Source organism: Eublepharis macularius, chromosome 11 (assembly GCF_028583425.1).
Source record: "Eublepharis macularius isolate TG4126 chromosome 11, MPM_Emac_v1.0, whole genome shotgun sequence".
Classification (NCBI taxonomy): Eukaryota; Metazoa; Chordata; class Lepidosauria; order Squamata; family Eublepharidae; genus Eublepharis; species Eublepharis macularius.
In genome coordinates, this window is record NC_072800.1 from 4440970 (window position 1) to 4465851 (window position 24882).

The 24882-nt window shown below is 49.2% G+C and overlaps 1 protein-coding gene across 1 annotated transcript in view; it reads left to right on the forward strand.

The window, feature by feature from the left end:
• Positions 1 to 8180: 8180 nt before the first annotated feature.
• The window catches only part of VSTM2A (V-set and transmembrane domain containing 2A), a 57857-nt gene continuing 41155 nt past the window's right edge, over positions 8181 to 24882 (forward strand). The window contains exons 1-3 of the mRNA XM_054992109.1: positions 8181 to 8259; positions 10349 to 10515; positions 15107 to 15157. Of these exons, the coding sequence (XP_054848084.1) occupies positions 8181 to 8259; positions 10349 to 10515; positions 15107 to 15157 (297 nt within the window). The remainder of the gene's footprint in view (positions 8260 to 10348; positions 10516 to 15106; positions 15158 to 24882) is intronic.

Below are 24882 nucleotides of genomic sequence, written 5' to 3' on the forward strand. Positions count from 1 at the left end.
TGAAGCAGGAGTGTTGAAAAGCATAGTGGGTGGGGCAGATGTGCGAGCTCTGCTGCCCACAGCCAATAGGTGCTACTGCTGGCTAACAGCTGTGGGACAGGTGAGGAGAGGCGCAGACAGTGGGAAGCTCATGATCCAGGGCAGCCTTCAGAGTGACAGGCGCACAGCGCCCCTGCTGGCAGATCGCCCTGCCTCCCATCCTGGATGAGGCCAGCAATTGACAGGGATGGTGGTGGGCGTGGATGGGCTCACAAGCCGGTGGCTGTAGCCCAATCCGGCACGCCCTTGGAAGCTTCAGGCTAGTGACACCTGCTGCATTGGAGGGATGGGGCAAAGGGGGGGGATGAGGAGTGGCCAGGGAAGCTTTGCCGTCAGTGGCCACGATCATCCAGGAGACAGGTGGCATGGTGAGAACGGGGGTGGTGGGATGCCCAGGTGGCGGTCATGGTAGCAAGCCCCATGCCTCTCCTCAGTTTCCGGGCATTCATTGCACGCAGAGGCTGGCCCACTGACCAAACCTGGGGTCCAGAGCCAACTGGTGCATCAGATCACCTGGTGCATGTGAGGTGTCCATGCCCTCTGCCAGCATGTGGACAGGGGGCCATCTGGTCATCGGTCTTGGGCCCACAAGGATCATGCGCAGTCATAGGTCTGGTGGTAGCCAATCCGAGCAGCATGGGCAGTTCATTGAGGGGCAGTCTAGTGGAGGTTGGCAGGTTGCCATGTCCAGGTTGGGAAATTCCTGGAGATTTTTGGGGTAGACCCTGCAGGGGGCAGGGTTTGAGGAGGAGAGGAACCTCACTGGGGTAAAATGCCACAGAGTTCACCCTTCACGGCAGCCATTTCCTTCAGGGGAACTGATCTCTGTTGCCTGGAGATCAGTTGTAATTCCAGGAGATCTCCAGCCACCACCTGGAGACTGACAACCCTAATCAGACCCCAGGTTCCGGAGAGGTAAGTGGGTGGGCAGATTCTCCAATGGGTGATAGGAATGCCATTGAAAACCAAACAAGAAGCCAGAAGGCCGATTGGAGGCAAGGGGGAGTGAAAAGCACCCACAGACTCACAGCTGCTCCCTGCACCAGATTTCCCAAGTCCATCCCTGCTTCTGCAAACAGTGGAAATAAAAGTGGTCCAGCCTCCTGGAAGGGGATGCCCGGGGATCCCAAGATGTCACTTCACACCTCGCACCTTCTGGCAGCAAGTCCCTCCTTCCCTTGCATGCAGCGCTCATCTGCAATTCCCACCCCACTGCCTGAAGTTACGTTGAGGGGAAGAAGGGGGCAACGAACTTGGATGGGGCACCACTTGACACCTGCTCCTCCTGGCAGCATAGCCCACCTCATCCATCTCTGCCCTGAGCTGGGAAACATTTTGATGGGGAGTTGGGGTGCAGCTACTCAATGTCAGGCAAGCAAGAAAACACAGCAGTTTGTTGTTTTTCAACAAGTTTTATTAAACTGGAAAAATTGCCAATGTCCCTCAGCTGGGAAGGGAGCCAGGGCAGTTTGCACAGCCCTCATTTTGTGCTCCCAGGGGCAAGGCTGAGATGCGGGCTGCCTTGGGAAACTGCCCCCTGGGCTGGACCTGGATGGCACTCGTGGGGGTGAGACATGCTCTGTGGTCTCCCGGACAAGTTGTGACATACCTGCAAGGGAAAGAGACACGTGTTGCAAGTGACCCAGCCCAGTCCATGGCTGAGGCCAAGCCCAATTTGGGAAGACAGATGGGCAGCATCTGGGAAGATGCCCATAGTTGAAAGCAGCAGCTGCAGCCCCACAGGTGCAGCTAGTGACCAGATGATGCATGACCCTCTGGCGAGGAAATGCTCTGCATTGGGATGATCTTATCCTGTGAGGGAAAAAGTCAACAGGGAGTTACGAACACCCGGTCAACCTGACCCGTGACCTCACTTCCTCCTCCTCCCGGAGGATCCCTTGTTGAAGGAGTCTGAACAGAGCAGCCAGGTGGGTAGCTGATGCCCTCCCCCCAATGGCTGTGTCAAGAGTAGTCTCCTGGGCAACTGCCTCTATGGCAGGCAGGGGCTGCTAACACTGACCCCTCCCCCATCGAGCATCACCTGCAGAGGCTGGCCATCAGGAGAGTTCAGGTGAGGGGGCAGCTGACACGAATCAACAGGCTGGGTTAGCCGCCACCCCATCTCCTGGGGGCCAGTTTGGTGTAATGGTTAAGAGCAGTGAGACTCTGATCCGGAGAGCCAGGTTTGATTCCCCACTCCTCCACTTGAAGCCAGCTGGGTGACCTTGGGTCAGTCACAGCTTCTAGGAGCTCTCTCAGCTCCACCCACATCACAGGGTATTTGTTGTGGGGATAATAATAGCATACTTTTAAAACTGCTCTGAGTGGGCATTAAGTTGAACTGGAGGGCGGTATATAAATTGAATGTTGTTGTTGTTGTTGTTACCTGGAAGTGCTCCCTCGCTTCTTACTGAGCTGAACTTTCAGAGTCAGATAACCTGCAAGGAGTGGTTATTGTTAGCCAAATGTTCTGGACTTTGCCCTCCTTCCCTTGAGTGAGAGCAATGGGGAAAATGGGAGAAAATTGCACCCCAGTGCTCACCCTGGAAGCACACGTGGGTTGGCCCCCATGGTAGTTCCCAACCTATGTTCCTTCGGGCCACAGGGGCAGGGCTGGGTGCCAGGAGAGGGCTTGAGTTTTCCTGTTCAATGGGTGCATATGGGCTACGCCTCCTTTTTTTGTGGCATAACTTTCCACCACTGTTGGGGGCATTCCTGAGCCTAGAGTAGCTTTGGAAGTGGACTAACTCATGGCCTGCCCCCTGTACCACCCCCTCCAGTGCTGGAGTGGGAACTTGCACTGCACTTACACCTCTGCCTGGCCGCCAAGCGTGCCCGCTGGTGGCAACCCATCTGCGTTAGTGCACCTCGGGCGGGCACTGGTGGAAAGGGGTTTACATCGACGTAAGAACAATTTACGCCCGTGCGAGGCTTAGTTCTCTCCCTGTGCACTTTCTACCTCCCCCCTTTAGGCTTGAGCTGCCAATGCGGCAATGAAATGCACAATAATAAAAGAAAAATAAATTAACAAGAGAAGCCACAATTTAGGTTGTGAAGAGTTGACAGATACAATACCATCAGATTGTTCCCTGCCTACAAGACCATCAGATCCATCATATGGTGGTGAAAGGAGGTCTCCACACAATAATGGACAGAGGACCAACTCCTTTTGAATCCCTCTTAGTGAAAAGCAATTACACAGCCAAAGGAATGGCATCTATTATTTACAAATTGATAAATAAAACAACATGGACAACGCCTACAACACAACAAAAAGCATGGAATGTTGATTGTGAAAAAGAACTCAATGATAACGATTGGAACTCAATTTGGTCATCAGGTCTCTACGCATCCAAGTCACTAAACATTAGGATACAAATCTTTAAACTAGTAAACAGATGATTTGTAACACCTCTGAACTTATATCATTTCAAATCCAACAATAACCCCCAATGTTGGAAAGGCTGTAAGGAGAATGGCTCTTTTAGCCACTGCCGGTGGTCCTGTTGTAAAATACAAGACTACTGGAGAAAGGTTGCAAATCACATTGAAAAAATAACAGGGTGTAACATACCACTAAGGCATACCACTCATTTGATTAAATCTTTGGAACAATTTTCCTGTCCCACCACCGAGAAGAAATCTCATTTCATTACTTCTATATGCAGCCAAATCTTTAATTGCACAGAGCTGGAAATCTGAAAAAGTTCCCTCAATTACACAGTGGATACAAAAAATATGGGATGTAAGGGTAATGGATAAGATATCTGAACAGCTAATAATGAATGACAACTTCAATTTTCAACCTTGTTTCTTGGAAAAATGGTTTCCTTTTTTTGATCATGTAACTAATTATGCACCATCATATATTTCTTTAGCCAAAAAATACTCAGACTTTGTAAGGTATAGTTCAGCTCTGTACTTCTCCAATACTTTAATGGATATTGTATTTATTATGGCTGATTATTGGATTGTTAATAAGTTGTTTAAATTGTTGTTTGTATAAATATTTGGAAAATTAAATAAAAAGTATTTAAAAAAACATAAACAAAATGTGTTTCAACTAAATTCTCTTTTTCAAAACATTAGTGACTTTTGGTACTTTGGTCTGACCTCTCTTGAAGTAGCCAAGTCTTCTGACCTGGGTCAAGACGCGTCGCTCTTTCTTTGCACGTAGCAGCGCAATACATGCACCCGCAGGGAGCTGCTCTGTACTGCATCAGGCCCTCGCTCACCAACGTCTCAGGCAGAGATCTTTCACCCCACCTACAACCTGATCCCTTTAACCAGAGATGCTGAGGAGTGAATCTGGGACTGAGCCACGGACCCTCCCTGTGAAACTTCCCACCTCAACCAGAGAACTGAAAGGGGAAGGACTGTCTTGCACCAGAAGTATGATTCATCTAACACTTTTACAGTTTTTGGGCATCACTCTTAATCTAATGAGAAAAGATATAGCAACATATATATTGCAATGCACACAGTTCAAGTATATGACCTCGTTAAAACAACTAAGATTACCCCGGCAATGCATATGGGATGCTGGAGCATGGAGAGAACGGCTTGCCTCAGGATTCTTAATGAGTTCATGGCAGACATGAGATGTTAACCAACATAATTAAGAGGTGCCCTTCTGGAGCAGACCAGCTGCCCATCTAATCCAGCACCCTCGTTGATTTATCTGTCTACTTACTTATTTCATGCCCCAATGGGGACCCAAAGCCACTTGTATCATTATCATCCAGTTAATCCTCACAACAGCCCTCTGAGGTGGATGCGGCTAAGAGTATGTGGCTGGCCTAAGGTCACCAGCAAGCTTTCGTGGCAGAGAGGATTTGAACCTGGTGTCTCCCAAAATCTAGTCCAAGACTCTAACCACAATACCACACATTTCACACAGGAGCCTACCAGCTGCCCTATAGAGTCAACAGACAGGGCGTGGAGACTGAGAGCCAAGCTACAAGTGGCGTCTGACACAAGTTGGACACTTGTCAGCTTCCCTCAAGTTTTGATGGGAAATGTAGGCATCCTGCTCTTGCAGCTGTAATGGAGAGCCAAGCTGTAAAACCAGGACGCCTACATTTCCCATCAAAACTTGAGGTAAGCTGACAAGTGTCCAACCTGTATCACTTGTAGCTTGGCTCTAAGACGTCCCCTTCATATTGCCTCTTATCACTGACATGTAGTGGCTGAATGCCTCTGGATATGGAGGCTCCCTTTAGACTGCTTTCAAGCATTATTGGATAATGCAAGCTTGATGCACTAAAGCAATCATTTGGAACTGTTCCCCCCCGCATGGGAAACAGGTAAACCCAGTTGCAAACAAGTGCTGTAGTGCATTGATAGTACATTCTCCAATGATGTTTGAAAGCTGCCTTAGTCACTCCGCGTAGTACCAACCCATCTTCCATGAATCTGTCCAATTCTCTGTTAAAGCCATCTTATTTATTTATTTATTTTATTTATTTTATTTATTTACTTATTTACTTATTTACTTATTTACTTATTTACTTATTTACTTACATAGACAGACAGACAGACAGACAGACAGACAGACAGACAGACAGACAGACAGACAGACAGACAGACAGACAGACAGACAGACAGACAGACAGACAGACAGATAGATAGATAGATAGATAGATAGATAGATAGATAGATAGATAGATAGATAGATAGATAGATAGATAGATAGATAGATAGATAGATAGATAGATAGATAGATAGATAGAGTCTGCCTTTCTCACTGAGATCCAAGGCAGATCACAACAGTGCAAGTGAAAATACAACTATGTTAGTGGCCATTATTGCTTCCACTGGGAGTGACTCTCAGAGAGAGTCAGGCTCCTAGTCACAGCACGCCACCAGCATTCATGATACACGATGAGAGCCGGTTTGGTGTAGTAGTTAAGAGCATGGGACTCTAATCTGGAGAACCGGGTTTGATTCCCCACTCCTCCGCTTGAAGCCAGCTGGGTAACCTTGGGCTAGTCACAGCTCTTCCAGAACTCTCTCAGTCTCACCCACCTCACAGGGTGATTGTTGTTGTGGGGATAATAATGAAATACTTTGTAAACTGCTCTGAGTAGGTGTTAAGCTATCCTGAAGGTCAGTATATAAAATTGAATGTTGTTGTTGTTATAAGGAGCAGAGGAATGTTCTCTCTCTCTCTCTCTCTCTCTCTCTCTCTCTCTCTCTCTCTCTCTCTCTCTCTCACACACACACACACACACACACACACACACACTTCCAATACTTATGTGGGTTGCTTGGCCAAGCTAATGGAGGGTGGGGAGGAATTCCTTCCCAATGTCAAATAGGGAAATTTGTTAAACTATAAGCAAAACTTACCCGGTACTGGTTAGAAACTCTCTAATTGCCTGCAGGGGTTGCCCTTCCTCATTCCGGAGTCTCTGATTGGGAGGAAAGGAGACTGAACAGAGCACAGCCACCAGAGCTTCACTCATGCAGATAGTGCGTGGGTGCGCGTGTGTGCACGCATCCTGACTTGGTTGCTTTGGCCACCTTGTGTTCATTGGGAACTGGAAGAGAGAGCCACTCCTTGCTGATTTTGGCAGTCTGCTTTCTGCCTGGGTCAGGAGAAAGAGTTCCCGCAGGGCTGGTGGTTTCATAACCACTTGTTACGAAGAAATAAAAACATTAATTGGGAGTTTCAGATTGTAACTCCTCTGCATCAGATTGTAAGATTTCTTTAAAAATGTGGTCTCATTTACCTCTCCCTCAAACATCTCAAGCAACCTCATGCACAATGTGAATTATTTAAATGTATGTTGTAAAATTATGTGAAGCTCTGTTACCCATGAATGAACTATAACCATATTTCTCCCCCTCATAATAAGTATAGTTACCCTCCACTAAGCAATGTATCTATTAAGATGCTAGCACTGAAGGCTGCCTGGAAAAGCAGTAAGACAGATCAGGACTATCTGGAGTTGTTGAATGGCTGGAGGAAGATTGTGGAACATGCTCAGATTTGGGGTCAGGTAGCAATTTTCCCCAGGCCAGTTTGGCTAGGGATACTGATGGTGTTTTGCCATCTTCTGGACATGGAGCAGGGGTCACTGGGGTGTGTGTGTATGGGGGAGGTAGTTGTGAATGTACTACATTGTGCAAGGGGTTGGACTAGATGACCCTGGAGATCCCATCCAACCCTATGATTCTATCTGTTGGCTACTTTTAATTCACACATTCCTAGATAAAGCCTTGGTGCTGAAAACAGGTTCTGGGGCTGAGAGATGCTGCAATTAAGTTCTGTAGAGTGAGACGTTCTCATCCGCATTCAGAACGATCCGTGTAAACTCTGGCAGCGGTAACTCCGGACTCATCTGGAGTTAAAGGGTGTGATCTTAAGTAGCTGTGTGGAGTGGGGGGTGGGGGAGGGAGTTCGAGGAAACCCGACTCCCAATATATGCGCCAAACCTGTGTCAGTTTGAGTCTTTCACACTGGAACACGCGTGGGGCGTCGCGATGGCTTTGCCTTTGACCTGGGTCTGCGTGTGCGCGTGTGGATGAGGGAACGAGAGGGAGGACACGAGAAGAAAAGACCCCCGTCGCTGAAACCTCCGTCTTGACCTCTCCGTCTGCGGTGGGAGGAGGAAGACCCCGCAGCGGCAGCGTGAGCACCGGGGCCGTCCCCGTCCGCCGCTTTCAGCACCATGGACAGCGGGCGGGGGCCGGCAGCGCGGAGCCGGCGGTGAGGGCGCCGCGCAGCCATTCCGAGGGAGAGGGGGACGTCGGAGCGCGGCGAGCGCCGCCGAGCGCCCCTCGCTCTCCCTGCCCACTTTCCCAAGCTGGCTCGGTGCTGAGGGAGGGAGCTTCGCACGCAGTCCTGAGCAGCAGGGGCGGACGGAGCTGCCAGGTAGCGGCGGAGAAAGGCGTCGGGAAGACTCCGCTCTCCAGCCATCCCGAGGGCTCGACCCTCCGCCTCTCTCGCCCTCTCTGCCTCCCCCCCCCCGAAGCCAATCGTGCCCCATCCAGCCTTGCCAGGAATATGCTTGGGCTGGCGCAGCCGGGGCTCCGGTGCCTGATCGCCGCCTAACCGCCGCCGTCCTCCTTCCTTGCGGGAACGTGCTTTTCTTGGCATTACCCTGATGTGACTTTTCCCTCCCTCTCGCGCTGGAATGATGGGGGTCTTTGGGGCTTATGTTGGATTCCTTTTCTTGTCGGTGTTGTATATTCAGCAAGGACTTTCTTCTCAAGGTAAGACCAGCGTTTTTGCCCACTTTGGAGGGGTGGGTGGTGTGCTATGGTGGAAGGAAAGAGGCTGTCATCATAGGGGGTAGCCGTGCGGAATGGAAGCATCGCCCCCCACCCTGAAAAACAGGGAGAAGTTCGCCTGAAGTGAACGTGAATCGAACCTACTGCGCTCGACTTGTGAACGTGAAGACAGCACAGCCAGCTAGGGAGAGGCGACGTTGTTTGTGTACAATGTCTGTTTTTTTGTTTTTTTTTTAAAACTGGATATGTGGGTTTGAACTGTAAGTAGCATGCCGCGCTCAGCCCTTCTCTTCAGGGTTCATTCAACCAGAGACAGGAAAGCGATCTTTCTTGTCTCCCTTAAATATTGAAGTCTCTTGGAAATCCTCGCAACACCCCCCTCCCCCACCCCGGCCTCATTTCCCATATTTTCGAGCCTCGGTTTTCGTCTGGCGAGTCTCTTATTCCCCAAGACACACGCCCGCCCCCCCGCCCGCCCGCCCGCCCCCGCCACCCGGCCGAGGGCGCCTCTCGCATTCCAAGCAGCGCCTGCTCTGCAGAATCCACCCAGTTGCTTGAGAGTTCGAGGGCTGCAGTAATCATTTCAGCACCACGGACAGATCATATCAGGGCTACCCGCCGAACGCTGCGCCAGGCGGGAACCCCGTCGACGCGGCTCGCTCCCCGCCGCTTGTTTATTTGCTCTCCCTGTAGGCAGAGGCCGAGGGTGGCCGGGAAGAGGCAGGCGGAGAACGCAGACATGCCACCTCTTTCCCTTTTGAGAAGGTGGATATGCATCACAAACTGAAAACAGTGCTGGGGGGCGGAGAATCTTTGCAAAAATCGAAACAGCACGGAGAGGGTCTTCAAAAACCTCCTGCCTGCTTGGAAATGTATGTACTTAAAAAGTCAAGGCTGATCAGGTTTGATCTCAGTTCATCGTTCATCTCCAAGTCCCAATCTTCGATCGAGTGCCTTGAATAAAAGATTTTAACTCCAACTATTTCAGTCTTCTCTGCGTCAACCTGTAACAACACATAGTTGAAGGAAGTGGTTGCGTTTCTCTGTCTTTTCTAATCACTCTAAGTTGTTGCTGTTGATGATATCATTATTTATTATATTTGTATTTTCACTGAGGACTTCAAAGAGTTAGACTGGCTGGTTCTCATTCTATTCCTTGTAAAAAGGAGACGATGCCCAAGGAATGTTGAGGCAATTATGACTTCTGTTAAGACATATCCTAGGATTCTGAAATATGCTGTCAGATGTTATCCTGTATTGCATGTTCAGAAGGGGGTAGTCATATTGAAATGCTAGGGCTGAACTAAGGAGGTGAGCAATTTTTAGCTTGTGAATCTCTTAGACTAAAACAAGAACTTACCTTGAATTGACGGTACAAGCAAAATTTTTAAAAAATAAGCAGCTGATAGGACTCAGTGTGAAATATGCATCATGGCACTCTGCTGACTAGCGATCACCCCAAAAGCCTTTCCAGTTAGCTGGATCACATTTAATAATTCACAAGCTATAAGCTCACCTATGAAATGCTATAAATCGCCAAGCCTGAATTTCCAGATGGCTTTCCCCTGAACTCCTCATCAAGCATGCTGAAATATCGCCTTACAGTGAATAACTGGGTTTAATTAGTTGTAACTTTGCAAACCCAAATGAGAATGGGGGGAGAGGGACGTAGTTTTCCATTAGCCAGACTGGAGTGACTTACTAGACAATAAGGGAGCAAGAATTTTTGGTGGAGAAAGAAAAGATAAAGCACAACAAAAATATATGGTGTTGAAAAGAGATGAAAATAAGAATGAGTTAGAGGAAGGGCAATGAAGGCTGCAAGGTAAACACTTACACAACAACCATCGTAAACACTTACCTTGAAGTAAAATCCACTCCACCCTGAGCACAGGATAAATCTGTATATTTATTTATAAGGAAACCCTAATAACTACAATAGAATCTACTCCCAAGTAAATGCATGAGATTGCAGTCAAAGGAAAGGAGTTTAGAAACAAAGTAAGGGGGGCGGGAAAGTGGGGGAAACTGGGGAAAAGGAGTCCCATTAAGACATGCTTTTCTCTTGCAGCCAAATTTACTGAATTCCCTCGAAATGTCACAGCCACGGAGGGGCAGAATGTGGAGATGTCGTGTGCATTCCAGAGTGGCTCTGCCTCAGTGTATCTGGAAATCCAGTGGTGGTTTCTGCGGGCAGCTGAGGACCAAGAGCCCGGAGCAGAGGTGACCGGCACTCAGGTACCAGTCTGCAGCCCCAGACTGCCCCAAACCACACAAGGCTCAAGGGACCAGGAAAAGTCCTGAGTAATGAGGACTTCAGCAGCAGCAGCAGCAGCAGAAATCAACCTAGAAGCAGCCCCCATTAGGGGCTGGAACGATCAGCCCCTCCGTTGCTTAGTTTGGGGTAGATTTCAGAGCCTGAGAAATGTGTATGTCTAGATAACGCCCTCCTTATCGAGGAACCATTTCCACCCAATGGCAGAGTACAAGCAGATATCTCTCCCACACTGGATTCAATGCCATCTGAAACCTTAAGATGTGCAGATGTGCCGGAGGCCAAGACCTCATTTTGTCCTTCCATTAAGAAAACTGTTTGCTGTAATTATTTTCCTTCAGGCGATCCTTGTTCATCCTGCATTTTTCCAGGTTTACAGATATATGGGAACAAACTAGTCTTGCTCGCACACCCAATAACACCCTACTGTGTCTGTGATTTCTGAAAAACAGACAGGCTCTGTTTCCTCCGTTCTACCAATTTTGTCCTAGTTCTGAAAATCACCGTTTTCCAGTGCCGTTGTTTTTTCCTTCTGAACCATAGCTGAACAATTCACTCGTTATCTCTAAAATTTTCATTTCTTACACGCACACACATGCAAGTTTCTATGTTAAAAATTCCTTTGAGCTATACTGACTGCAGCAGAATTCAGTTTTCTGCTAGCAAAAGGCATGTGAACCTGCACACTTGTTTGCGAGGTGCCCCAGATTTGGAAGGCTGCCTGCACTGATAGGCATTAAATAATAGTGCATTTCAACCAATCAGCTTCCCTCCAAGCCATGCAGCAGACTAGCTAGCTGTAGCAGGGAAGAAGGGTCCCTTTCTGCCTATAGGTGGTGCACTGAGCATGCAAGTCTTCCCCGAGAAAGAATCCCTGATGTTAATCAGCCCTTTCCCAGCCATTAGTCCCCATAAGATTTCACTGTTCTGCACTTATGGGGAAGCGGTGCCTCCTCCTTGCTTGGTGCATCCAAGGCTTTGCAACCCTGCTCATTTCTAGTAAATGTCTAAGTGGTTAAAGAAATTATTTATCTACAGATAACTCTTCTTCTAATCCAGAAGGAACAAATGCCAGGTACTCTAAGGTATAAGAGAAATTTTGCAAAACCTAAGTGTGTACAATGAAAAACTCCTCAGACATCATTTGATGGGTGGATCTCCTTTGGGCTTAATCAAAACTAACAGATACATTTCCAGGATGTCTAGAAAATTCATTTGAGCTTCAGATGCCCTCGGCACCGGTTGGTGAAGGGAATGTCCCCTCCATACCGCAGTGCCAAGGAACTCAGACAAGTAGGAGGGGAGCCCCATTCATCGCAGAAATGCCACGGTGGGGCCAATATAGACCACTTTTGCATTGGGCTGTGCCCAAATTCAGCTGGTTTGAGGTCCAGCATGAAATGGATCTGGAACGCTGTGGGATGGATCCAACCATCCTTCAGCCTAAGAGCCCTTCCTCTACCTGAAACGACTCTCCTTTCAAAGGAAGAGCTCCTTGTTGGAGGAAGGCTTGAAACTTAGCTCAGTGGAGTGGTAGGACAGGGGTTGGAGACATCTCATGAAAATCCTGTGCATCTTCCCTCTCCGTTCAGAGCTTGGCCTAAATCTGGACACAATCCCAATTTAAACTTGGCCATTGATTTTTTAAAAAAAATCAGACATGAACTCTGTATCTCACATCCCCACTCGTGGAGTGTTTGACAAAACCCAGGACTGCTCTCTCTTTCCCAGGGAGTGATGACAGTAAACCCGTGAGAAACTCAGACCTTCTCAAAATTGCCTTACATACATCCAAATTACCTTTCAGAGTCATCTGAACAGATGTTCTAGTTTCACAGATGTTCTAGTTACCACCCGGGTCTCTTGCCCTTCTTCACATCTGTTCTCTCTGTATCTGCTTTGTTGTGCACAGTAAAGAGTAATTCTAACAAGAAACTACTGCTAGAAAAGGGGGCAGGGGTGGTCCTTGTGGAGCATTTACCTGTTTAAAGTGCCAAAAAAGAATTTTCTGCTATTTGGTTGTTCCCATCTCCCAAAATTCTATACACAACTAGGAAAGCCTTCCACGGATAATAGGAGGCCTGGCAGAAAGTCAAGAAATACCAGACTAAGGGGGAAGTCCTTCCCCACCCTTCTTTCCTAGAACTGAAATTATTTTCTTTTTTAAATCCCCTAAAATATGACAGCACTTCACATTTTGCCATTCAGGGGACTGTTTCTTGACTGGTCATAAGAAATCAGTGGAAGAAAATAATGAACTGAGAGCAGCTCGCAGTCACAAGGCGTCAAACGCCACCTGCTCTTCCATGGCAGCTCCTGGGCCGTGTTCTTTGCTGCTTGCGCCTCCTAAATGGCAATGGCGCATATTACGCATTCCCCACATTCAAATAAAATTCGCTACTGAAGTTCATAGAAGAGAGATTTGAGAAGACATTTGGAGGCAAAACGATTTCAGCTCTGCTCTCTCCTCATCCAGGCCAAAACATAACCCTAAAAATCTCTCCCTCCATCAGACCCAAGGGTCCAGTCAGCCTGGCATCCTGTGCCCAGAAATGGCTCCTGAGAGCCAGAGGAGGATGGCAACAGCCCTCCCTGGCTCTTTTTTCCTAGCATCTGGTCATCAGAGATGAACTGGCTTGGAACACCCTTTGGAAGACAGAGGCTCCGTGAATACAGCTAATCATTTCCTAAAGACTCTGAAGCAAGAGAACTTTGCCACGTTTTGTGGCAAGCAGGGCAGGCAGCTTCATGTCACCCTGAGCAGAGGCACAAGCACTTCCCTGGAACCTGAAAGTACTTGATAACTGTAATACCTGGAGGCCTGTTTCTCTGACTGGACCAGCTTAGCAGGTGTGGAACTCATTCAACAGCCTTTGAATCAGTTTCCAAAACCGTCCCTCCTTTTCAGGTGTGGCTTAACCTAAGCAACCTCACTGGAGCCCTATTCACTAATTACAGTGAATGCCCATATCATCTGTGTATGGTGCACACTGGACTGTTATCTGTACATGCATCGAGTAATTTTCATGTTACACTCCCTAGCCATACAGTTCAACATGTGATTGAAATTGCACATCTAACCAAGTACTGATCCCCGGTTTCAGTCATAAAGAGAATGCACATTGGATCTTTCTTACAAACAGATTTATGCATGTACAGGCATGATAGACGAGCATTTACTGTTACGTGTGAACAGATCTAGGGCTGTGGATTGGTCAGAGGGGAAAGGGAACCCATGGATGCCCCCCTGAGTCCCTGGAAGGAATGGAATGAATAAAGCCATTAAAAAGAACTCATAAGGCATTTCAAGGCGGAATGTGTGAGGCCTAATAAGCACAGCAGAAAGTGTCATGTTGTGTGGAAGGCCCATATTCAAGGAAGGCTCTGAGGCCGGAGACGTTAGCCATCTATTTAGGGCCCCAGACAAAATGGCTGCTTCCGCGTAAGCCCTCCTCCCTCAGCCAGAGGAAACTGCCCCTCCCTTTCCCCATTGCTGGCTCTTCATGGTCGGGCCTTGGAGGGGCAGGATCAAAACATACTATAGGGGCGTAGGAAGGAAGAAGTCTCCAGTTCCACCGCAGGGGAAGGGTTTTTATTGTTCTGTTTGAATATAAAGCCTCAGGAAAAGGACTGGCAAATCCTTTTCTCTGATGGGTTAGATTTCCACATAATTCATATTGAAAAGGTCTGGGGATTTGTTGGTTTGTTTTAGGATTGGTAACCCATGGCACTCTGAGGGGGCATGTCAATTGGGGAGCCATTGGCTGGACAGAGTTATGTCACTTACAGGGAAACCATGGAAGTGATGTCATATGGCTCTATGAACAGCTGGAAACACTATGATTTTCCCTTACTGTACCCTCCCAAGCTTTGCCCCAAAGCTCCAGGAATTTCCCAGCCTGGAGCTGGCAACCCTAGTTCTTCCACTCCCAGTGAGTAACTGGTAATCCTAGTTGGTTGGTTTGTTAACATGTAGGAACATTAAAAAGCACACCCCAACCTGGTGGAGTCTGAAGAGACTGGGCCTGGCCTGGCCTGGCCTGGCCTGCCCAGGTCAGCACCATCTCTGGGCCTTTGTGCCAGCTGCCGCTGAGCCTGGGCGTTGTCTACGGCCTTTGAGCTGCAATCAGGGCTCACACATGGTACAGCTTCAGTGGATGACTTGCACTGGAAGGCTAACTCTTCGTTTTGCTAATTTTAGTCAATTGGCTGGATGGCTTTTTCTTCTTTTCTGCAAGCCGTAGTACACTTTGACGCCCTTCCGCCCCAGCAGGTCCTTCACACTCTTAATCTGGCCTGGTCTTCTCCTACTCCACCCTAGAAACACCCTTGATCTAAACGGCACCTGGGACCTAAGGAGGAGCAGCCTTGGCCAACATAGACCATCACCACAGACTTAGAGCAGGGGGAAATATCAGGGTGGGACAGAGGACTAGAGGCTCTCAGGCAGTTGCAAGCGGGGAGCCGAGAAGGGAGGAAGGAAGTGATGCTGTGCCCTGACGCTGGCAATTTCTTGCTTCTTGTATGTAAAAACAAGTATCTATTCCCCAACAGGTGGAGCTCTTACCAGAGAGAGATCTGGACAATGACGGAACAAAAATAAGCGTGAGTATATAATCAAATAGACATCACTGTTAGGATCTCAGTTCTTTCCCATTTGTTTTGTTCGCCTTCGTTGGGAACCATCCTCGGGCACAGGGGAAGTGGGTCCATTCTGGTGCTTTCCTTCATCCTAGCCCCGTTGCATTGTTTTTGGAGGCTGTTGCTCTGATGGTATTGCTTTTTCATATTTCGTAATCCACCTCAGCAGAAGGGGATGCGTTGATGGCCAGTGAAGGAAAGACCCATCTCTTGCCCTGCGTAAACCATCAACTGCAGGCATCCGGAGCATCACGAGATTCCACACAGCCTATGGGGATCCAAAGGCCTCCCACGCTGCACACAGAGGCAGAGGCCTTTGTCCTGAGTGACCCCAGGGCCTCCTGCTCCTGCCTTTAGACTCTGATCATTCCTGGCCTTCTTCTGAGGCCAATTCTGCTCCAATCAGAAATCTTCCATTTAGTGCAAGTATCAATTCTGAAATTGTCATTCGTGACAATTTATGCAATAAATGTTGGAAGGAAGGAATCACGAGTGGCAGGTCAAGTGGTGGGCAACAAATATGAAAACATTTTTGGGGGCAGATGGGTTCCTTTAAAAAAATGATAAACTTTGAGGATATTCCATAGACTTAGAGAACAACAACATTAGATTCATATACTGCCCTTCAGGATGACTTAACTCCCACTCAGAGTGGTTTAGAAAGCATGTTATTATTATCCTCCTGACAATCACCCTGTGAGGTGGGTGGGGCTGAGAGAGCTCTGAGAGAGCTGTGACTGGCCCAAGGTCACCTAGCTGGCTTCAAGTGGAGGAGTGGGGAATCAAACCCGGATCTCCAGATTAGAGCCCTGCCGCTCTTAACCACTACACCAAACTGGCAAAGGTTAATGTTATCCTCCCAAATTTTGGACAATCTATCCAAAGGCCTCTTTCATAAATAAACGTGTCACATCAAATGCTGTTTAACAGAAGGAAAACTAGAGACTTTTCCACATGCGGCTGCACCCTGCCGTGGTGAAACTTGGTTTCTGCCACAATTTTCCTTTACTACGGCCCTCATCCGGCTCTCCCTCCACGAGAATCTGTGAGAAAGGAAGTACCGGGGCTTGCTTCTCTAACAGGAATTTTGTTTTAGGCAAATAGGCTGGGCAATGATGCCTCATTTCTGTTGCTGGCTGTACAATCATGTCTTAGATAGACGAATGTTGAGGGAAACCAAAAAAGTTACATGAAGACTAGTGAGATGTCATGTGCTCTTTCTGTGTGTGCATACACACCCACACACCCACAAATCCATCCCTGAGGCTCTCTCTAGACGTGCAGGTTTTTAAAGAGTTGGGTTCCCTGGACCCTACTCGAATTCCCTGCAGCTACACAGCAGCTTTGGGGAATAGCTGTTAAAAATAAAGGAGACCCTAAAGGGCCTCAGAATGCCTCCGTGGGGGGAGGGGCTCCTCCCACCCCCCTCAAGCCATTTTCCCTGTCAAAATAGCACAGGAGGGAGGTTCTTCCCCTGTTTCTTTCTGTTCCACATGGATTGTTCTGTGTTGTTTTCCACATCTAGACAGACCCTAAGTTATCACCATTATTGCTTAAAGCAAAATGTTACAGCAAACTTGGTTATGGAGGGTCTTCCTCAGACAAAACCTCTGAGGAGGTTAGAAGGAACCTAAAACCATTGTGATAAGATTAATGGAATTTCTTGGGGGAATTCATCGGTCTCTAGTCGTGGAATCAGTTCATATGGTCCACTGAAATAGCAGTAATTGAAAGTCAAGCTGTCTCCTGTAACAGCTGATATGTGAGAGCCATTTTATACAACCGAGCTATCATATGGTTGTGTAAATATCTATTATATTAACCTGCCTTTAATCTCTGCTTAGCCTATCAAAATTCACTCTGAACTGACTTGGCAATCAGGTAAATTTCTGCCTACATAAAGGCTTTGAGCTCTTCTGATCATATCACATAATAAATGCCTGTCTGGCAGTGACAGCAACGATACATGCAACACCCGGAAATTAACAAATAGTTGTGGCAAGGCTTCTAGGCACGGGGCTGCACTCCCAATGACGTCGGGTCCTAGTGACTTCTGAACCTACCTGCCTCTTCTGGCATGGACTTAGTCCTCTCCCTTCACCTCTGCAAAGCCGTCCAAAGAGGCAGAAGGGGCAGGGAAGCCCTAATTCACGCTAAGAGAAGTGTCTTCCGAAAGACCATCAGGGGCTCTTAGTGATCAGGAGTGTATCTGTGCTAGAGGCCTTTTGAATCTTTTCAGTCTCATTTCAGAGCTAAACACTAACGGTGCCAGCAAAGTGAATGTATCCAGATCATTTGTCTGAGAATGGCAGTATAAATAGCACTGTGTCCACTCAATATCGTGCCCAAATCTTTGTGGATCATATATGAATAGGAATGCGGATCAAACCCACAGTTCCTGGGCTCAAAATAGAAATGGACCCAGTCCATCAACCTGGATTTTGGAACGGCTGAATGGCATTTCCCTGCAAAGTTCTAAGTGGCTCAAATGATAACATGAGATTCTGTAGATGCACAGAATGGGCTGCTTAGTTTAGCTCTACTTTTGGTATTAGCCACAGACATTTGCTGAAGATCATACAGAGCTAAGTGTGATTTTATGGCTCTGCAGAACGACGGGCAGACCCAGGAGAGTTTCAGGAACAAAAAATATCCCTGGGGTTTCCCGTGTTCTAGGGTGGCCTGATCCTTATACCCTCCCAGTGGGGGGAGGGGACCTGACACTTACTTCATGCCTCTGGTGTGGTCCTCCTTGTGCATATGTGCTCCTGGCGCATGTGTGATGATGTCACTTCCAGGATGATGTCACCTCCTCCTGCACGTGTGTTCCTGGCGCATGTGTGATGATGTCACATGTTCCTGGGGTGCCTGCCAGTGGCAGGTGATCTCCAGGGGTTTTTCCACCTCCTGCCAATTGCTAGAGGATCGGCAGGCAGCAGGGCAAACTCCTGGCAGTTTGCCCACCACTGGCGGGCACCTGGGAACCCTAATGTTCTGGGACGCTTCTCTTCCCAGCATGCAGTGGTGTAAACAAAGGGGCTTGGATCATTCCCCTTTGGGCCATTTATTAGTTTATGTCATCTACACCCCACCATTCTCCCCAATGGGGACCCAAGACGGCTTACATCATCCTTCTCTCCTCCATATTATCTCCCCAAGAGCCAGTTTGGTGCAGTGGTTAAAAGCACGGGACTCTAATCTGATTCCCCACTCCTCCACTTGAAGCCAGCTGGGTGACCTTGGGCTAGTCACAACTTCTCAGAGCTCTCTCAGCCCCACCCACCTCACAGGGTGATTATTGTTGTGGGGATAATAATGACATACTTTGTAAACCGCTCTGAGTGGGTGTTAAGTTGTCCTGAAGGGCGGTATATAAATCAAATGTTATTATTATTATTATTCCTATCAAACTGTCGGAGACTGCCAGCTTAGATCTCAAATAACTTCACTGCATGAGTCCCAGGATGCATGAGTTAAAGCTTTTATTGATAACCTAAGAGTTCAGTACAGAAAGACTTTCCTGATAGGAATGGCTGTCCCCTCCCCTGTTAAGCATTAAATTCTTCAGGCACTACTCGCCCCTTCAGGCACTACCCACTTTACTACTACCCTCTCTAATCCCCCAGAAACTAAGCTCTGAGTTCACATCTAATAAGCTGCAGAAAGTAAAACGAAAGTAAACAAAGTTGTTGTTTTGACTAGGTCTCTGGGTCCTCTTCATCTCCCTGGTAACATAGATCACTGCATTCTCAGAGCTTCTCCCACAGATAACATTTCCCAGGCAGGATTAATGCACACAAGGCTGCAGGGCACAGATCTGGCCTGCAACAGTAACTCCCCCAATGAACCCCACGGACCCCTCAAAGTATGGCAGGGGCTACCCTGGCAATCCTGTGAGATAGGTTAGACTGACTGTGTGTGAGTGGCCCAAGCTCACCCAGCAGGCCTCCAGGCCAGACTGAGGATTGAATCGGGATCTCCTAGATCCTAGCCCAACACTCTAACTGCTCTTTTGAGCGATGACTTTAATATATGTAACAAAAAGTTCCCTGTGACTTCCCTTTGCTTGCTCATGACTTTGCAGGATTTGAGTCCAGCAGGACCTCAGAGCCCAACAAGATTTTCAGAGTGCGAGCTTTCGAGGGTCAGAGCTCCCTTCTTTGCACACCAAATCCGAAGAAGTGTCTGAAGAAGGGAGCTCTGAGTCTTGAAAGCTCACACTCTCTTGTTGGGCTCTAAGGTGCTGCTGGAGTCAAATCCTGCTGTTCTACTGCAGAACAACACGGCTACCCACCTACACGATCACCCTTCAAATATAATTTCATGCTAGGCTTGCCAACCTCTAGGTGGTGTCTGGAGATCTCCCAGAATTACAACTGTTCTCCAGATTACAGAGCAAATGACTGCTTTGGAGGGTGGGCTGTATGGCATTATCCCCTACTGAGGTCCCTCCTCTCCCCAAACTCTGCCCTCCCCAGGTTCCACCCCCAAATCTCCAGGAATTTCCCAACCTGGAGCTGGCAACCCTCCCCTGTGCCTAGGTCTGAGTGGCCAACAAATGGGCCATGGTTAAAGACCCAAGTAAACGTAAGTTAACAGTTTATTCTGCATATCTTCAGGCTCCCATTTTGCACGGCAGAACTCTCAATAAAAAGTGAGCTTTTATAAGGATTCAAGGATGGTGCTCATAAGCAATTCAGTTAGCATTTGAGAGGAAGGGATTGCTATCTACAATAAATAAAATGAGGCCTTTTTCTTCTTTGATCTACATAGCAAATTTCCATCAGTTTTAATGGAAGGGTTGCTGAGCCTGGGAAGGACAAAAGCTTTCTTACATACAAAGAGTTTCAGAACATTTTGTATTTCCCCCTGAAGAAATTAGGAACATTCAGGACCTGGGCTTGTTGTCAGTAGCCTTTTATGATCTGGCTGAAATGCAGTGATGTTAACACAAGACTGCTATCTTTGAAGGGCTACAACAACTGCATGGAACTGTGAGGGAAAACAGAGGTTGTGCCTGGTTCTTTGCCAATTGCATATGTATGTGCTTTTTTGGGGGGGGTGCTTTTGTATTTTAATCTATTACTTATCTTTGTACTTCTATGCAACCTTTCTGTCTTCAAGGTGGCTCCTAGAATGCAATTCTGTTTGCTAGAACACATCTAAAAATGTAAACAAAACCAGAAGGCACAGAGCCTCACCCTAAAAAGTGTGCAGAGATGTCTAGCTCATGCTCTTAGGTTTATTTTCACCTCCCTTAAAGGTTACTTCCATGCATGGATTACTCCCCAGATGGACATCAGAAATCTCCCGCATTAAAGTGAAATGTCTACACATGCATCTAAAGCACAGTGCATGCTGTTCCCAGGGCTTTCCTTTTCAAGCTTTATGGGAGGAAACTGCTTTCCTCAGGCTCAAAGGCAGATGTGCAGAGTGGCTGCAGGGAAGTGGTCGGGTGGACACGCCACTGTGAAGAGGGGGTGGAGCTAAACTCCACTTGTGTCATAGTACAGCCTGAGCTTGACGAGTCCTCTGAGGAGGAGGAACTGGAACAGCTGACGCTTGCTGACAGCCTTGCTCCTCCTGGGGAGGAGCAGCCTGTCTCCCAGCAGCCGACCACAGCTGAACAGTCAGAGGCTGAATCCCAGCCAGAAGCTCCCCTTCCCCACCCAGAGCCACCGGCCCAGATGCAGCCAGCTTCCTTATCCCCTCCAACATCTCCAGACTACCGAGAGCAACGTCGGCGTAGCAGGGACAGAAGAGACTTACAGACCCGACGTCAATCTGCACGCCTCCGGGCTCTGAACAGGCCAGCCTTCTCAGAGGAAGGAGGGGCTTCAGAGGAGGAGACTTGAAGCAGCTGTGCGAGCTGACCGAATGCCCTTAGATTATAAAAGCCAGAGGGAGGGCTCCCTTCAGCGTGGCTTCAACGAGTTCTCTAAGCTGCTCCTGTACTGCCTGTGTTTGCTCCTTGGAACTGTCTCTCTGACCTCCGACCCGGCCTGTCCTCGACTACTCCCTTGATTTACGGACTTTGCACATTCCTCGCCTTGCCAGCTGGACCTCGTTACCTGTCAGCAGCACTCTTAAGACTCGGCAACCTCTGGAAGCAGGACAGTTTGAAGCCACCCTCAAAATTCTCCAGCACAATGGAGGAAGGCACTGCTGTTGCTACTGACCTTGCTGCCCAGACCCAGTGGCTGCAGACACAGGTGCAGCAATTAACCCAGACCATAGCCTTGTTGCAGCAGCAGGTAACCCTGAGGCCAGGTCCTGCACCTCCCCGGAAATGCCCAGTGCAGCCTCCAGAGAAGTTTGCAGGGAATGTTGAAGAGTTCCCTGTATTCCTGGCACAGTGTCAGCTCTACATGGAGCTGCGGGCTCAAGATTTTCCTGATGACAAGACCAAGGTCGGTTTTGTATTAAGCCTCTTAAAGGGGAACGCTGCCAAATGGGTGACACCTTTACTGCTCATGAATTCACCACTGCTGAGTAGTTTTGCAGATTTTGTGGCACACTTGAAGGCTATCTTTGCAGACCCTCTGAAGGCAGAGCGGGCCAACCGCCGCATTCGGCGGCTGCGGCAGGGGCCAGGTACTCTTAGGGACTATACCACTGACTTCCAGCTATTGGCACAGGACCTGGGCTGGAATGAGGCCGCACTCATGGACCAGTACCTGGAGGGCTTGTCTGAGGAGGTGCTAGATGAAGTGGCCCGAGTTGAGCGCCCTCCAAATCTCCCAGCCCTGATCTTACTCTGCCTGCGTATCGACGGTCGCCTGGAGAGTCGACGGCAGGGCCGCAAGGAAGTACGTTGCCACTCCGAAAGCCAACCACCTGCTGTGGGATCCAACCCCTGCTCCTACTTGTCCCGAAGCCTGACCCCAGAGCCCAGGGAAGTGGAAGCCTCGGCTGTCAGCATTACACCCCAGGGTTTAAGGGGAGGCCACCCCTATCATTCTGGACCCCCCATAGAACACCAAAAGCCTCCTGACATTGGGCCCCAGCATCTTCTGATCCCCGTGAAGCTGCAGCTACCAGAGGGGCGCTGGTTGTTGGTGTACGCCATGGTGGATTCTGGAGCTGCCCAGTCCTATATGGATGCCCAATTTGTCAGGCAACACCAAGTGCCGACACGCACCAAAAAGACGCCAGTTTTGGTGGAAGCCATCGATGGTCGGCCTCTACGCTCGGGTCCAGTTACTCAGGAAACCCACCTTCTAGGTCTGCACATAGGGAACCATCAGGAGCAGCTCAGCTTTGACATCGCTGCCATGCCTCGCTTCCCGGTAGTGCTGGGGATGTCCTGGTTGAAGAAGCATGACCCCTTGATTGAGTGGAGCAAGCAGAACCTGCGCTTCCAGACCCCATGTCCCCATGAGGCGCCCTCTGTGCTCCTGGGAGGGAGCACCAGTTCAGATCTGTCTGCACTCCCAGCCAAATATGCAGAGTTCCAGGATGTCTTCCAAGAGAAAGGCGCCGACCGGTTGCCCCCACACCGGCCATATGATTGCGCCATCCACCTTATTCCTGATGCCCCCTTGCCCACTGGGCGGTTGTATTCCCTATCAGAACCTGAGCGAGGAGCCCTACAAGAGTTTTTGGCCAAGAATTTGCAAAGAGGATTCATCCATCCATCCACTTCCCCTACCTCAGCCCCTGTCTTGTTTGTAAAAAAGAAATCCGGGGAGTTGCGCCTATGTAATGATTACCGGGCCCTCAATCGCATCACCATAAGGGACCGCTACCCACTGCCACTGATCCCAGAACTACTGGACCGATTACGGGGGGCCCAAAGGTACACCAAGCTCGATCTGCGAGGCGCCTACAATTTGGTGCGTATACACCCTGGAGATGAGTGGAAGACTGCGTTTGGTACCCGGTATGGCCAGTATGAGTACTTAGTCATGCCCTTTGGCCTCTGTAATGCCCCAGCTGTGTTCCAGCGCTTCATGAATGATGTCTTCCGGGACTTGCTGGATCACTTTGTGATAATTTACCTTGATGATATCCTGATCTTCTCCCAGGACCCCGCTGAACACACCAAACATGTTCGGGCTGTCCTCCAACGCCTGAGGCAACATGGCCTGTATGCTAAGTTGGAGAAGTGTGCATTTGACTTAGACACTGTAGAATTTCTAGGGCATCTCATCACCCCACAGGGCATAAGGATGGACCCCCAAAAGGTGGAGGCAGTGCTGTCTTGGCAGGCACCTCGAAATCGGAAAGACATTCAGAGGTTCCTTGGCTTCGCCAACTACTATCGGCAATTCATCCCAAACTTTGCCCTCCTAACAGTGCCCCTCACCAAGTTGCTACGGCCCCGAGAACCCTTCTGCTGGACAGTAGAAGCGCAACAGGCCTTCCAGCAGCTAAAAACCCGGTTTGCAACGGAACCGCTCCTACGTTACCCAGACCCAAGCATACCCTTTGTGGTCGAGACTGATGCCTCCAGTGTCGCACTTGGCGCTGTGTTATCCCAGCAAGACACTGCCGTGGGCCCTCTACGACCCTGCGCCTACTACTCCCGGCAACTCAACGCAGCCGAGAAAAACTACACCATCTGGGAGAGGGAGCTCCTGGCGATTAAATCAGCGTTTGAGGTCTGGCGGCACCACCTAGAGGGTGCCCGGCACCCCGTGCAAGTTCGCACAGACCACCGGAATCTTGAGTATCTACAGACTGCTCGTAGATTGAACCAGAGGCAGATTCGATGGTCCCTGTTTTTCTCCCGTTTTAACTTTACCATTACCTACATTCCCAGCTCCCAGAACAAGCGGGCAGATGCCCTCTCTCGAAAACCTGAGTTCGCTTCTCCGTCCCTTAAGGAGCCGCTTCTATCCACAGTTCTACCGCCGGAAGTGTTTGCTGCCGTGCCCCCTACTGCCTCGCTCCAGGAACGGATCCAGGAACAACAGCTACGTGACCCCTTCGCCATGAAGATGCTCCAGTGTCTTCGTGATCCTACGCAGAATCCCCCCAGGGGTTACCGAGAGCAGGCGGGGATGCTCACCCACCAAGACCGGGTCTATGTGCCACCGGGGCCACTACGGACCGAAGTCCTGCAACTAGCGCATGACACCAAACCCGCTGGACACTTTGGTCGGTATAAGACAGCACATCTGCTGACCTGGGAGTTTTGGTGGCCCCATGTACAGACCGATGTAGCCCAGTACGTAGCCTCCTGCAGCACCTGCAGGCGAGCCAAAGATCTCCCTGGCAGGCCTACAGGACTATTGCTCCCCCTGCCCACTCCTAATGGCCCCTGGAAAGCTGTGTCCATGGACTTCGTCACGGACCTCCCTACTTCTGCAGGGAACACAAGCATCCTAGTGGTGGTGGACCTCCTGACTAAGATGGCTCACTTTGTTCCTTGTTCCGGACTCCCAACTGCCCGCGAAACTGCCCGGCTGTACTTACACCATGTTTTCCGCCTCCACGGATTGCCAGAACACCTGATCTCTGATCGGGGGACCCAGTTCACCTCCCGCTTCTGGCGCACCCTACACACCCTACTGGGCACCCAAGTACACTTATCTTCCGCTTATCACCCCCAGTCTGATGGCCAGACGGAACGCACCAATGCCACACTGGAACAGTATCTCAGGTGCTATGTAAACCACCAGCAGGATGACTGGGCCCCACTGCTCCCCCTGGCGGAGTTTGCATACAACAACTCAGTGCATACC